Below are 12,642 nucleotides of genomic sequence, written 5' to 3' on the forward strand. Positions count from 1 at the left end.
CAAACGTATTTAGACCTTGAAAATCAATTTAAAAACTTGATCAAAGGTAAAAAACGTGCTTATTGGCGAAATTTCGTGGGAGGTTTGTCACGAGAAACGTCAATGAAAAAATTATGGAAAGTGGCTCGAAACATGAGAAATCGCTCTTCAACGAATGAAAGCGAAGAATATTCACATCGATGGATTTTTAATTTTGCGCGGAAGGTTTGTCCTGATTCCGCTTCTGTGCAAAAAATTGTTCGAGATATACCACAAGATAGGTGCGATCTTGATTCCGGGTTTTCGATGGTAGAATTCTCTCTTGCTCTCCTTTCATGTAACAATTCGGCTCCAGGATCGGATAGAATTAAGTTCAACTTGTTGAAAAACCTCCCCGATGTGGCCAAACATCGCTTGTTGAATTTATTCAATAAGTTTCTGGAGCATAATGTTGTTCCGGATGATTGGAGACAAGTACGAGTTATAGCTATTCAAAAACCCGGAAAACCCGCGTCCGACTTCAATTCGTACCGCCCAATAGCAATGCTGTCTTGTATACGGAAATTGTTGGAGAAAATGATCTTGTTTCGCCTTGATCGTTGGGTTGAAACGAATGCCTTACTCTCAGATACACAATATGGGTTCCGCAGGGGCAAGGGGACGAATGATTGTCTTGCGTTGCTTTCTTCAGAAATTCAAATGGCTTACGCCGAAAAAAAACAAATGGCTTCAGTATTCTTGGACATAAAGGGGGCCTTTGATTCTGTTTCAATAGAGGTTTTGTCAGACAAATTACACTCTCGGGTTCTGCCGCCTCTGTTGAATAATATGTTATATAACTTGCTTTGTGAGAAACATTTGAACTTTTCTCACGGAGATTCGGCAGTAAGTCGGTTCTCTTACATGGGCCTCCCCCAGGGCTCATGTTTAAGCCCCCTTTTGTACAACTTCTATGTAAGCGACATCGACAATTGCCTTACACAAAATTGCAGCCTAAGACAACTTGCAGATGATGGAGTGGTGTCTGTCGTAGGATCAAACGAATCCGACCTGCAAGGACCCTTACAAGATACTTTGAACAATTTTTCAACCTGGGCCATTGGGCTAGGGATCGAATTCTCCACGGAGAAAACAGAGATGGTGGTTTTTTCTAGGAAGCATAGACCAGCAAAACCAAAGCTTCAACTTTTGGGTAAACCGATCACTCATGCTATGTCATTCAAGTATCTTGGGGTCTGGTTCGACTCCAAATGTACTTGGGGGGCCCATATTAGGTATCTGAGTAAAAAATGCCAACAAAGAATAAACTTTCTCCGTACAATTACCGGCACCTGCTGGTGAGCCCATCCCGAAGATCTTATAATGTTGTATCGAACAACTATTCTCTCAGTGATGGAGTATGGCAGTTTCTGTTTTCAATCAGCTGCCAAAACACACCTCATTAAACTCGAGCGAATTCAGTATCTTTGTCTCCGTATTGCGTTGGGATGTATGCCCTCAACGCATACCATGAGTCTCGAGGTTTTGGCAGGCGTACTCCCACTAAAAGATCGCTTCAATTTATTATCTCTTCGGTTCCTCATCCGGTGTAAGGTTATGAATCCATTGGTGATCGGAAATTTTGAGCAATTGATCGAGCTAAATTTTCATTCTAGATTCATGAGTTCATATCATGAATTCACCTCTATGCAGGTTGTTCCTTCTTCGTATATTCCCAACCGTGTTTGTTTTCCTGACTACATCAATTCCTCTGTACATTTCGATCTGTTCATGAAGCAAGATATCCATGGATATTCAGATTACCAACGATCGAGGATCGCTCCAACAATCTTCGATGAAAAGTATGGGGGTATCAATTGTGATAATATGTACTTTACTGATGGGTCCACTATAAATGAGTCCACAGGATTTGGAGTGTTCAACGAATTTTTTAGCACCTCACACAGTCTTCAGAATCCTTGCTCAGTGTATATTGCTGAATTGGCAGCAATTCATTGGGCGCTGGACAGCGTCGCCTCACGATCTGTTGAACACTATTACATTGTAACGGATAGTCTTAGCTCTGTCGAAGCTATCCGTTCAGTGAGGCCGGAAAAGCACTCGCCGTACTTCCTTGAGAGAATACGAAAAATTTTGAGTGCTTTATCCAGACGCTGTTATGTCATTACCTTTGTGTGGGTCCCTTCTCATTGCTCAATTCCGGGTAATGAGAGGGCTGACTCATTAGCAAAGGTAGGTGCGATTGAAGGCGATATTTATCAGCGTCAAATCGCCTTCAATGAATTTTATTCTTTAGTCCGCAAAAATACCATCGCTAACTGGCAACGCAAATGGAACGAAGATGAATTGGGCCGGTGGCTTCACTCGATTATCCCTAAGGTTAGCCTCAAACCATGGTTCAAAAGTCTGGACTTGAGTCGGGACTTTATTCGCACCTTCTCCCGACTCATGTCCAATCACTGTTCGTTAGATGCGCTTCTCTTTCGTTTCAATCTTTCCAGCAACAATCTCTGCGTCTGTGGTCAAGGTTATCACGACATCGAGCATGTTGTTTGGTCGTGCGAGATGTATCTTGTCGCCAGATCGAATTTAGAAAACTCCCTTCGGGCCCGAGGAAGACAGCCCAATGTGCCGGTAAGAGATGTGTTGGCTCGGTTAGACCTTGATTACATGACCCAAATATATGTTTTCCTTAAAGCTATCGATCTTCGTGTGTGATTGTACCTATGTCCTTATACCCTCCTTTTCATCCATTGCGAGCGATTGGCCCCCTTGGTATAAACAGTAAAATAAGTTGAAATGTAAATATACAATAGATTTAAGAATCGAGTGTGATCATCAACATTGTAACAATTCCCTTATATCCCATCCCTTTCCTGAAAGATGTCACCCTTCTAAACTCGAGTACACCGCGAGTAATCGGTTTTCCACCTTACTAACCATAGTGTTAGGAAAATTATTTATGTATAGTTTTAAAACATATACTTAAGAATTCGGCTCCTTTAAACTAATATAACTGAGCCTGTAAAAATAAACGATTTATATAAAAAAAAAAAAAATAAATAAATTTGTATTAACAAGAAGGGGGTAACATTTCTATTATTAATTTCGTCGCCTAGCGCGTTTCGAATGTTTTTCTTGCGGGGCCCAAATAGTCTGTCGGTACGCTAGTAATCAGAGAAATAAACGGGAAACAATAATTATTTTTACTTTTGAAAAACCAGCACTGAATCGGTCCCCTGCATACAAACATACAAACAGGGCAATCAACAGAACCGTTTAGTAGAAATAGGGTTTTGAATCTGTGCACTGAAACATACCATTCGTAGTAAGTGTAGGGGAGAGGGGGGCACATTCGGACACTTTTTTTTCCTTGATTTTTCATATTTTTTGTAAACTTAAAAAAATCCTGAATTCATTCATCCTGGTTGTCATTGGGACATCAATGTATCATATGAGCGTGTTAGAGGTGTGCGTTGATGCGATTGCGAATGGTTTATTCGAATTTTTGGAAATTGCCTTTTTATCCGAATCTGTGCCAGCTGTGCCAACGTGTGCCAACCGTGCCAAGTGTACCATGGCACAACTCTGTGTCGTACCAAATGGTACAGAATTTTGTCGTGCCATGGTACGTGCCGTGCCAATGGCACACGCATATTAGTGTGGTACATCACTTCGTGTGTGCGTGGTGGACCAATCCATCTAGCAGTGGCAACCCGTTTGCGCTAGCGAGGCTTCAAACCGTACAGAGTAGCAGTAACTGAAAAAATGGCACCGCAAATGAATAATGAAATGTTAAAACAGCCATGTTGAGTGGCAGCAAACAAAAGATTATCATGGAGCCAGCAAAAATGTGGAAAATTGCGCTACACGGTAGCTGGCACTGGCGCTGCCGCCGCCGATATAAATATTAAAGACCGGCACATCGGAATTAGCGAACCGTGGCGGTGAATTCCATCATTCCATGACACATACCCCACCCGTGCGTGCTGGTGCTGGCAGATTCGCGCAAGTCACTCACTTGTTCCACCGCCGGAGTGGATCGCGTTGGGCGTTGTGCGATTACATCGCAGTAGGCACTCAGCTGATTAGTGAATCATTATTATAATCTCGATCGTGGATAAACATTATGGTTAGAGAAGCCCATTTTTGGTTGTTTGCTCTAATTGTGATAAGCTGATTATGACTGTTTCCTCTGTTTCCTCTAACGACATTACATTTCATAAGAGGCTAGATCTATTTTACGAGCAATAAGTAAACTGACCAGACGTCCCGCGTAAGATTCCGTCCCGCGAAACGTCCCGCATTTGGCAAGAGAAACGAAAATGTCTCGCGATATCAATATATTTCAATATCACAATTTGATCATGTTTATTTTCTTAAATGGATGAACCTCAAAAAAAACTTTTATTTAGCAGACTGTTCAAGAGCCCTTCTAATGCATCAGAAGATTAATACGTTGAGCTGGTTTCATCGCACCGACATTGGGCTTTTTGTTTAGAGAGTGTCAACTGGAAGCGACAGCAACAAAATTGTAAAATGATTTTTATAAAAGTCCCCTATTGATCCGCAGGGGCTTCTTCTTCTTCTTCTTCTTCAATGGCACTAACGTTCCTAGAGGAAGTTCGCCGTCTCAGCGTAGTATTACTTGCGTCATTTTTTATTAGTACTTAGTTGAGATTTCTATGCCAAATAACACGCCTTGAATGCATTCTGAGTGGCAAGCTCTAGAATACGCGTGATCACAGTGCAAGTCGGAGGAAAATTCTTTGACGAAAAATTCCCCCGACCAGAACGGGAATCGAACCCGAACACCCGGCATGTTAGTTATGACGCTAACCACTCGGCCACGGGAGCGCATCCGCAGGGGCTCAACGTTTTAAATAAGCCGGAAGAGCTAGTGTATACTCGTCAGGAAGAGACAGAGCTGTTTGATGAAGTATCGTAAATGAAGCGCTGGGCCATGGCCGATGAAAAGATGTCTATCGGCGTGTTATTTTACCTTTTCGTGGCTTTGGTGGTCGTCTGTCTCTGTATTTTGGCCATTCGCCCAAAAGTTTTCTATCGGGCGCAGCCGGGGAATGTTGGGAAGGTTGGTGGTCTTCGCGACAATGTTTATCTCCAGCCGATCCATCCTCCAGCTTATCCCAAGTTCGGCATAAAGACTACATCACCTTCCCAACTCCGGCAAGCACTTCGTACTATATATCTCCCCGTTCACCATATGACTCGAAAGAAGAGCGGCTTGAACACTCCCTTCACGTCTGTCAGAGAAGGACCTTCTTCGAGAACTTGATGTGAATGATATATTCGACGTCATCGCTTACCTTGGGAACGTAAAGTACCCGGTCCGCTGCCATTCGTTGAATTCTAGCATCAAGTACCGTTCTGAATCATATTTCGGACACTTTGTTCTAATATCTTGAAATGCTTAATGCACTGATGATATAACTATAAAATTAATATCACAAATGCTTTTTTAGAGTAATCCCTTGGTTTCATTATCATTTCATATGAGAACTACATTTGAATTATAACACAATCGGCAAAAATTGATCAACACTACACTACTATCGTTTGTGTTTGACGTTTGCTTAGCGTAAGCACGTAGAAATTCCCCGTTCAGCAATATTTAAATTTCTCCCGTGTTTCATCAGTTCTCATCATCGTTAACAGTTTACTGTGATTGCTTTGTAAGTGTTTCGCAGTTGACTATAAAATATAATCAAGTGTAATGTAATTTTCGTTCAAAAAATTACAAAATAAAGTGTCCGAAATTTGATTTAGTTTGATTTTTATTCGCTTCATTTGAAAAGCATTAAAATCGATTATTTTTTTATGTTTTCAATCAAATAAGTAGCAAAGTTGAAAGCTTAAAAATTGAATTTGGATGAAAATCATCCAGCTTACAGTACACAGTGTCCTGTGTGTCGGAGACTATTGGAGAAGAAAAAAAAGCAACATTTTTCAAACCACTAAATAGCAATTTAGGAAAAGTACACGTGAAAGTAAGTTAGCAATAATCTATTTGAACATAGCTGGGCTTTCTACAAATTACGCAGAAATGCGATTATTTGTAGAAAACATGCGACCTCAAATGGTATTTCTTGCTGAAACTCACATAGTTAATGAAGATTCATTTGACCAGTACAACATACCGGGTTATAAAGTTGCTTTTTGCTTGTCCCACTCCAAACACACTGGAGTGGGACAATTGCACTATGTGCAATAATTTCAGAGAGAAATGTAAAATACAATGATCGTTTGACAATTTTTCCGTTTATATATTTTGGTAGTTCTAGGCATCATATTTCAAACACATATACACACACACAGCTCGATATAAGAGGAAGCCCTCTGTATCAAAGGGCCTGATTCTCGAATACACTTCACGGTTGAAACGAAATAAACGGCACGCCATTGAACTACGTTTTACGAGTTAGTGAAGTGTCGAAGATAATGATGAGTTTTCAGGCAGAATGAGCACTTTTCAAATAAAAAATCATTAATGAAAATTAACTTCTGCGTATCAAACTGGTATTCAATGTGAGTGGAAAACTTTGTTTTCTTCATGTGATATAATAATCTCATACAAAAATTTAATCTGAAGACAATTTCATATTATAATGATAAATTTAGTGGGGAACTAATCTCGCATCCAGATGTCGACACCGTACCGTTGTCATCGGGAATGCGTTTCATACCGTTTCCACCGTGAAGTGTATTCGTAGTGTATTCGAGAATCAGGCCCAAAGTGTGCCACAACAAAAAAGATGCACATGAGAAATTTCAGTGCGGATATGGAAGAGTATCCATAATTTTGGAATATAGATTTACACTGCATTTATTTAGATACAACGTATATCTCATGGGAGTATGCTTTCAAATCCCCGTAGGAAAACCTTACTGTTGCATGCTGTGGGGTTCGATTCCACCTCAAGCGGAATATAGGAGCAAAAGTGTTTATAGTTTGTGATATCTGAATGGGAATGAGAAATTATGGAGCGGGTTGGCAGCGCTGTTCAATCGTAAATTTGATATATGATATATATTATATATCCAGTTTGAAAATGTTCGAATTTCAAATTAAAACTTTTACTAATAAAGTAGTATCAATAAAAAAACTTTTTCAAAAAATTTCGATGCATTCTGAAATAATCACCCTTATTCTTGTTAACGGCCGTATCTGCTTTCGTTCGAACGCTCTGATTCGAACACGTTCGGAGAAGGTATCATTGGTTTCGTTCGAACCTGGCTGAACGAATCCACTTTCGAATGTAAACACTGTTGGTGTTACCAGATGTGTTTCGAAATTTAAATCTTATCTAGGGAAGTTGAATTGTCAAATCGCTGCAAAGAATCAATGTCGCCGTCTGCAAAATAAATAGTTGTAAAGAAACAAAGAAAAACAAACGATGTATGTTTCACTTTGTTTTAAGTGCGATAGTTTTCAAAATTTTATTTGAATTGATAAAAGCTGTTCATCAGACAGTGAGAAATGAGTTTTCATTGATAGTTTTAGTTTTTGAAATGTGTATTTTTCCCGTCGCAGTTGTAATGAAGCAAAGATAAACAAACGATATGTGTTTCACTTTGTTTTAAGTGTGATTTTTATTTTATATTTTATTTGAATTAATAAAAACTGTTTATCGAATAGGGAGAAATCAAAGTTCATTGATAATTTTAGTTTTTGAAATGTGTATTTTTCCCGTCGCAGTTGTAATGAAGCAAAGATAAACAAACGATTTGTGTTTCACTTTATTCTAAGTGCGATTTTTGTTTTAAATTTTATTTGAATTGATAAAAGCTGTTCATCAGACCGTGAGAAATGAATTTTCATTGATAATTTCAGTTTTTGAAATGTGTATTTTCCCCGCTACAAAAGAGCGTTTGTTTTGTATGAAAGATTTCAAGAGGATTATATTTTTTAAAATCCGAATGTCACCAATGGTTTTGCCGATTGTACAAATTCGACTTCTTTACAGATCGTTGGTTTATTTCTTTTTCTAGATCCGTGTTGATAAATTGGTGGAAATCGAGTGACTTGCTTGTGCAGTTGAAATTGTTGTTCTCAAGGCAAAAGATGGATACTGTTATGCTGGGTTATGTCGCAATGATGGAAGACAACACCCCCTCTTTGAGAATGAGTAGAAGTAACCTTAGAAAGAAAACCAACATCATGAATTTATCAACAACACAGTAAGAATGATCAATTCTTAGAGCTAGATGATTTATTATAAGACATTTTAATTTTTGATTTTCAGATTCAAGAAGAACTTTCGTTTGAATAAAACAGCATTTCGATACATTGTACAAGAGATAAAAAATGAATTTCCACGTCAAAAGAAAGGCGGTCTATCGGTGACTGATAAACTTGCTGTCTGCTTGCGTTTTTTCGCAGAAGGGAGCTATCAACATGGTGCTAGCAAGGACTACGATGTGGCTATAGCCCAGTCAACGTTTTCCAAAGTTCTCGACGAGATGTTGATTATTTTGGAAAGGAAGATTTGCACCAAATGGATAAATTTCGAAATGACACAACAAGAAATGAGGGAAGCAAAGCGATTTTTTTATGAAAAATCGGGAATTCCGGGCGTTATTATGTGTGTAGATGGCACGCATGTTAAAATTATTCCGCCAATTGCAGACCGGAATCTATTTTATAATAGGAAAGGGTTCTATAGTCTGAATACTATGATAGTAAGTTGATTGTTATTTGAATTTTTCAATAATATCCTTTCTTGTTAAAAACGTAAATTTTTATACAGATATGTGATCACACCCAACGTATTCGATTCGTTGATGCAAGCTTCCAGGGGTCTAATCACGACTCTCATATTTGGAGTTTGAGTTCAGCAAGAGCACGTTTACAGGAAATGCATAGGAATGGTGACACAAATACCAAAATTTTGGGTACTTTACAAGAATAACATTGATGTACATAATTTACAATCATTTTTCTGTTATTTTGCAGGTGATGCCGGTTATCCTTCCGAGCCGTGGTTGCTCACGCCTTATCGAGCTCCAGAACTAGAAAGTCCAGAAAGCGAATTTAACAGCAAGCATGTTTTAGCAAGGGGGATAATAGAGCGAACGATTGGAGTTCTAAAAAATCGATTTCGATGTATCCTTGGTGCTCGTCAGCTCCATTATACGCCTACCAAAGCGGCAAAAATTATCAGTGTTTGCTGTGCCCTGCACAATATATGTTTATATTTTAAGAACGACAATGATGAGGTTCAGTCAACTGAATAGATGTTTTAAAGTGTCGAATTCCTATATTCTAGATTTTATATACCCTTCATATATATGTTAAATATTTACAAATAAATATTTCCTTCACTGACGAAAACATTAATTTACATAGTATAGTTTAAAACACATTCAATTATATTTATTATCGTGAAATATTACATCGAAAAACGCATGATTTATTCAAGTTGAGGTAAATTCTATAGTTTTCCATCATTGCAGCATAACAGTATCCATTATTTGTCTTGAGAACTGATTCAAATCGTATAACTTGCATATTCTAAGTTGTATATAAAGTTGGATTAAATCACACTCGTTTGTAACGTGGATTAAATTATACATCGTATATATCTAAAATTGTATAAAATGGGAAAACCCGATTTTATTTATCATGATATGACTAAATCGTAATTCGATAAAACAAACATCGGTTTTATGATATTCTTGAATGGCGTTAACGTTCGCTGTGGAACTTTTGCCGTCTCAACGTATGCATTAACTAGGGTCATTCATTAATACTTGGTTGAGATTTCTATGCCGAATAACACGCCTTGAATGTACTCTGGAGTGGCAAGCTCTAGAATACGCGTGACCACAGCAAACCGGAAGAATTTTCTTTGACGAAAAATCCCCCGGCCAGAACGGGAATCGAACCCGAACACCCGGCATTATAGTATGGGATATATAAATAAATTTCTCAACCACTCTGCAGACTGCCTATTGGACTCAGGAGTGTGGGATTGGATCCACGTTTCATCCATTGTCACAAAACGTAGAACGAAGTCAACTCAATTTCGCTTCAACAATGCCAAACCGACTATTGAATCATCAACTCGCCGCTGTTTTTGTCAGCAAACGCGGCACCCACCAAAAACAATATTTGATCCAAATACAATGTTTTTCTGTTTTCATTTTCTATACGAATACTCAGGTAGAACTTAAACAACAGTAGCAACGATCCTGACCACCTACATTCTTGTACCAGCGCCATAACGTATCACATGTTGAAAACATTAACAAGTTGGACCACAAACATGCACCGAGTCACCAACTACCACCTAGTCAGTGACGTGATATCTCACATGTTGATGTTAGCATTACTTATTTAACGTGTGTTGTTGTTCATTGACTTGACCGATCTAGGACAATAGGCCACTTTGTTTAATATAAGTAGCATTGAAAAGTGAACTGTATCTTTATAGCTCAGACAGGAAATAAAAATGATTCTTAGTTTGTCAATCGAACTGTGTAGTTTTAACTCGATCAGGTTCGTCACTAATGCTATCAAAGCTTTGAACAATCAGAAAACCATAACGGCGACACGAATCAAAATGAAATCTTCAGCATCTTATTAAAAATTATAACAAACACTAGTACTTGTATATTTTATAAGACACTACAAAGAATCGATTTTTGGTACTCTGAAAGATTGGTGTTCGAATTTTATATTTATCAAAGCAATAAGTAGACCTTACATAAATGTAGTTTTGAAATTATGTATTTTTTATTTGCATGTGATAATTTCTCACGAAGGTACAACCTTATTTAAATTTTCGATATCGCACTTCTAATTTTTCGAGTAGTTTTTAACTATTACATTCGAAAATGTAATATATTCACATTACAATATATACTTTTAAAATTCATGTCATTAAATTACAACATAGCTTAGCATTCACATTACATTACATTCACATTTGTTTTAAAATCGAAATGTCTATTGTAGACGGCTTAATTCCATCTCAAGAATCCTTTTTTTAATTTTCAGTTTTTCCAGATTAATTCTCTCTAATTCCAGATTGTGCCTCTGATTTTCCATCAGCACATTGTTGATAGTTTCGTTTATGTTCTCTAACTGTTTCGAAATCTGTCTGTTATAATGAACCAAATCAGCAGTTTTTTTTTCAAAGCATTTTAGAATATTGGTGACCGAGTCATGAAACGTTGCTTGGTTTTGCACTTGTGTCTCCAGCAATGTGTGCATTGATGTCCTCCTCTTCTTCGATGTATGCGTCTCATTATTCTCATTGGCTCTATCCTCCGGAATTCGATTATCTTCAATCGACGCAGATTCCCCACTGTCATGAATTGATTGATTTGCGCTAGGTTCTAGCCCGAAACTGCAAGTGTCGGCTATGCCCTCAACTGCTGGAGCAAGTCCTGCAAGAACAACAACTCGTTCCTCCAGCGCAGTAAGTTCAATAAACTTACTAGGACCCCCACCTGTAGCAAATTGCTCGCGACGGTTGTGGGCTAGCTTGCGTTTCGTGTTCGATTTCCAATCGAACCAGACCTGCAAAAAAACTGGTTTAGAGAAACGAATATAAATACAGAACTTTGAATGTATCTACCTTTTTCCACGCAGTTGAATCTTTAGTTGGTGGCCCAAGACTGTTCAACTCGGCTGCCACAGAATTCCAGTAGGGAGAAGCATTGCATTTCGCGAAACCCTTCGCGATATCCGGCTGCTCTTCCAAGAGATCAACCAGTCGGCTGTATTGATCCTTGTTTGTGCTTTTGGATTTCGATGGTTTCGACCTAAACAGTCCGATGGGAATAAAATGATTAGGTTAAAATAAAAAAAAATGAATGGCTTAAAACATTGTTCACTTACATTGTTCTATCCAGGTTCTGTTTCGTCTAGGTTTTAGAGTTGAAATATTCTATTGGAAATGTCTTTCTTTCTGCTTCTACAGCAATTTTTCACTGTAATTCAAATAAACATTAAAGCACATCACATAGAATTTCAGAATTAAACATAAAAGAAAATGAACTTTTACATACCACATCACCTGAATAAACCACAAAAACGTAAACATCGATTGAATTTTCTTCTACGCTTCGTCTGATTCGCAACCCAACATTAACGTTTGACTGACAGGCGAAAAAACACTTTCGTACGAAAACAAGGATAGGACAATTCGTTCGAACGAACGATGTTCGAAAGTTCGAATGGATAGATTTCTTTCGTACGAAACCAAGGATACGAATGAGGCATACTTTCGAACGTTTTCTATTCGTACGAAAACAAGAATAAGGGTGAATATTCGAAGTGGTAAACAAGTGGATTGCATAATATAATTGCGTAGTTCTACGTCGAAAATGCGGTCGTATCCTAGATACAACCCCTTACAAATTTTTCAATGCGCTTCATTACAAAATTACATGTATTCGGTTCCCCGCGTTGCTGGGCATGTGCTGCGACATTATTCTTCTCAACAGAACACAATAGATGATAGAATAGAAGAGTTATTTTTTATTTAACAACTAAAATATTCACTACAAATTATTTATATGGCTATATGGCAGAACAACGATTGACGGGTTATCTAGTAATTATCATATTGTTGTACATTAGTTGAACTAGAGTTGAAAAACACTCCCTTGGCAAAACTTCTAGAAAATTGGTCT

The 12,642-nt window shown here is 38.1% G+C and overlaps 2 protein-coding genes across 3 annotated transcripts; one reads left to right on the plus strand and one right to left on the minus strand.

The window, feature by feature from the left end:
* Positions 1-7,139: 7,139 nt before the first annotated feature.
* LOC129764753 (putative nuclease HARBI1) lies at positions 7,140-9,331 on the plus strand. The gene is made up of 5 exons (XM_055764210.1): positions 7,140-7,396; positions 7,990-8,178; positions 8,244-8,679; positions 8,748-8,892; positions 8,954-9,331. The coding sequence occupies exons 2-5, from the start codon at positions 8,063-8,065 to the stop codon at positions 9,232-9,234; spliced, it is 978 nt and encodes a 325-aa protein (XP_055620185.1). The 5' UTR covers positions 7,140-7,396; positions 7,990-8,062; the 3' UTR covers positions 9,235-9,331.
* LOC129764759 (uncharacterized) lies at positions 9,163-12,263 on the minus strand. Of its 2 annotated transcripts, XM_055764233.1 has the most exons (4): positions 12,016-12,263; positions 11,846-11,937; positions 11,583-11,769; positions 9,163-11,524 (listed from the first exon to the last, which is right to left on the minus strand). In XM_055764233.1, coding segments are annotated over exons 2-4 (765 nt in total). In that variant the 5' UTR covers positions 11,848-11,937; positions 12,016-12,263; the 3' UTR covers positions 9,163-10,948. The 2 variants fall into 2 exon arrangements, with proteins under 2 accessions (XP_055620208.1, XP_055620199.1); XM_055764224.1 differs by having other exon boundaries at positions 11,846-12,263.
* Positions 12,264-12,642: the final 379 nt, after the last annotated feature.

The sequence above is a fragment of the Toxorhynchites rutilus genome, chromosome 1 (assembly GCF_029784135.1).
Source record: "Toxorhynchites rutilus septentrionalis strain SRP chromosome 1, ASM2978413v1, whole genome shotgun sequence".
NCBI lineage: Eukaryota > Metazoa > Arthropoda > Insecta > Diptera > Culicidae > Toxorhynchites > Toxorhynchites rutilus.

Bases quoted from the DNA above. Each gene is read 5' to 3' on its own strand.
- LOC129764753 (XM_055764210.1), top strand. From the start codon at position 8,063: ATGGATACTGTTATGCTGGGTTATGTCGCAATGATGGAAGACAACACC. The intron at 8,680-8,747 runs GTAAGTTGATTG...ATTTTTATACAG, and splicing joins ATAGTCTGAATACTATGATA to ATATGTGATCACACCCAACG. The intron at 8,893-8,953 runs GTACTTTACAAG...GTTATTTTGCAG, and splicing joins CACAAATACCAAAATTTTGG to GTGATGCCGGTTATCCTTCC.
- LOC129764759 (XM_055764233.1), bottom strand. The intron at 11,525-11,582 runs GTAGATACATTC...GTTTTTTTGCAG, and splicing joins ATTCAACTGCGTGGAAAAAG to GTCTGGTTCGATTGGAAATC.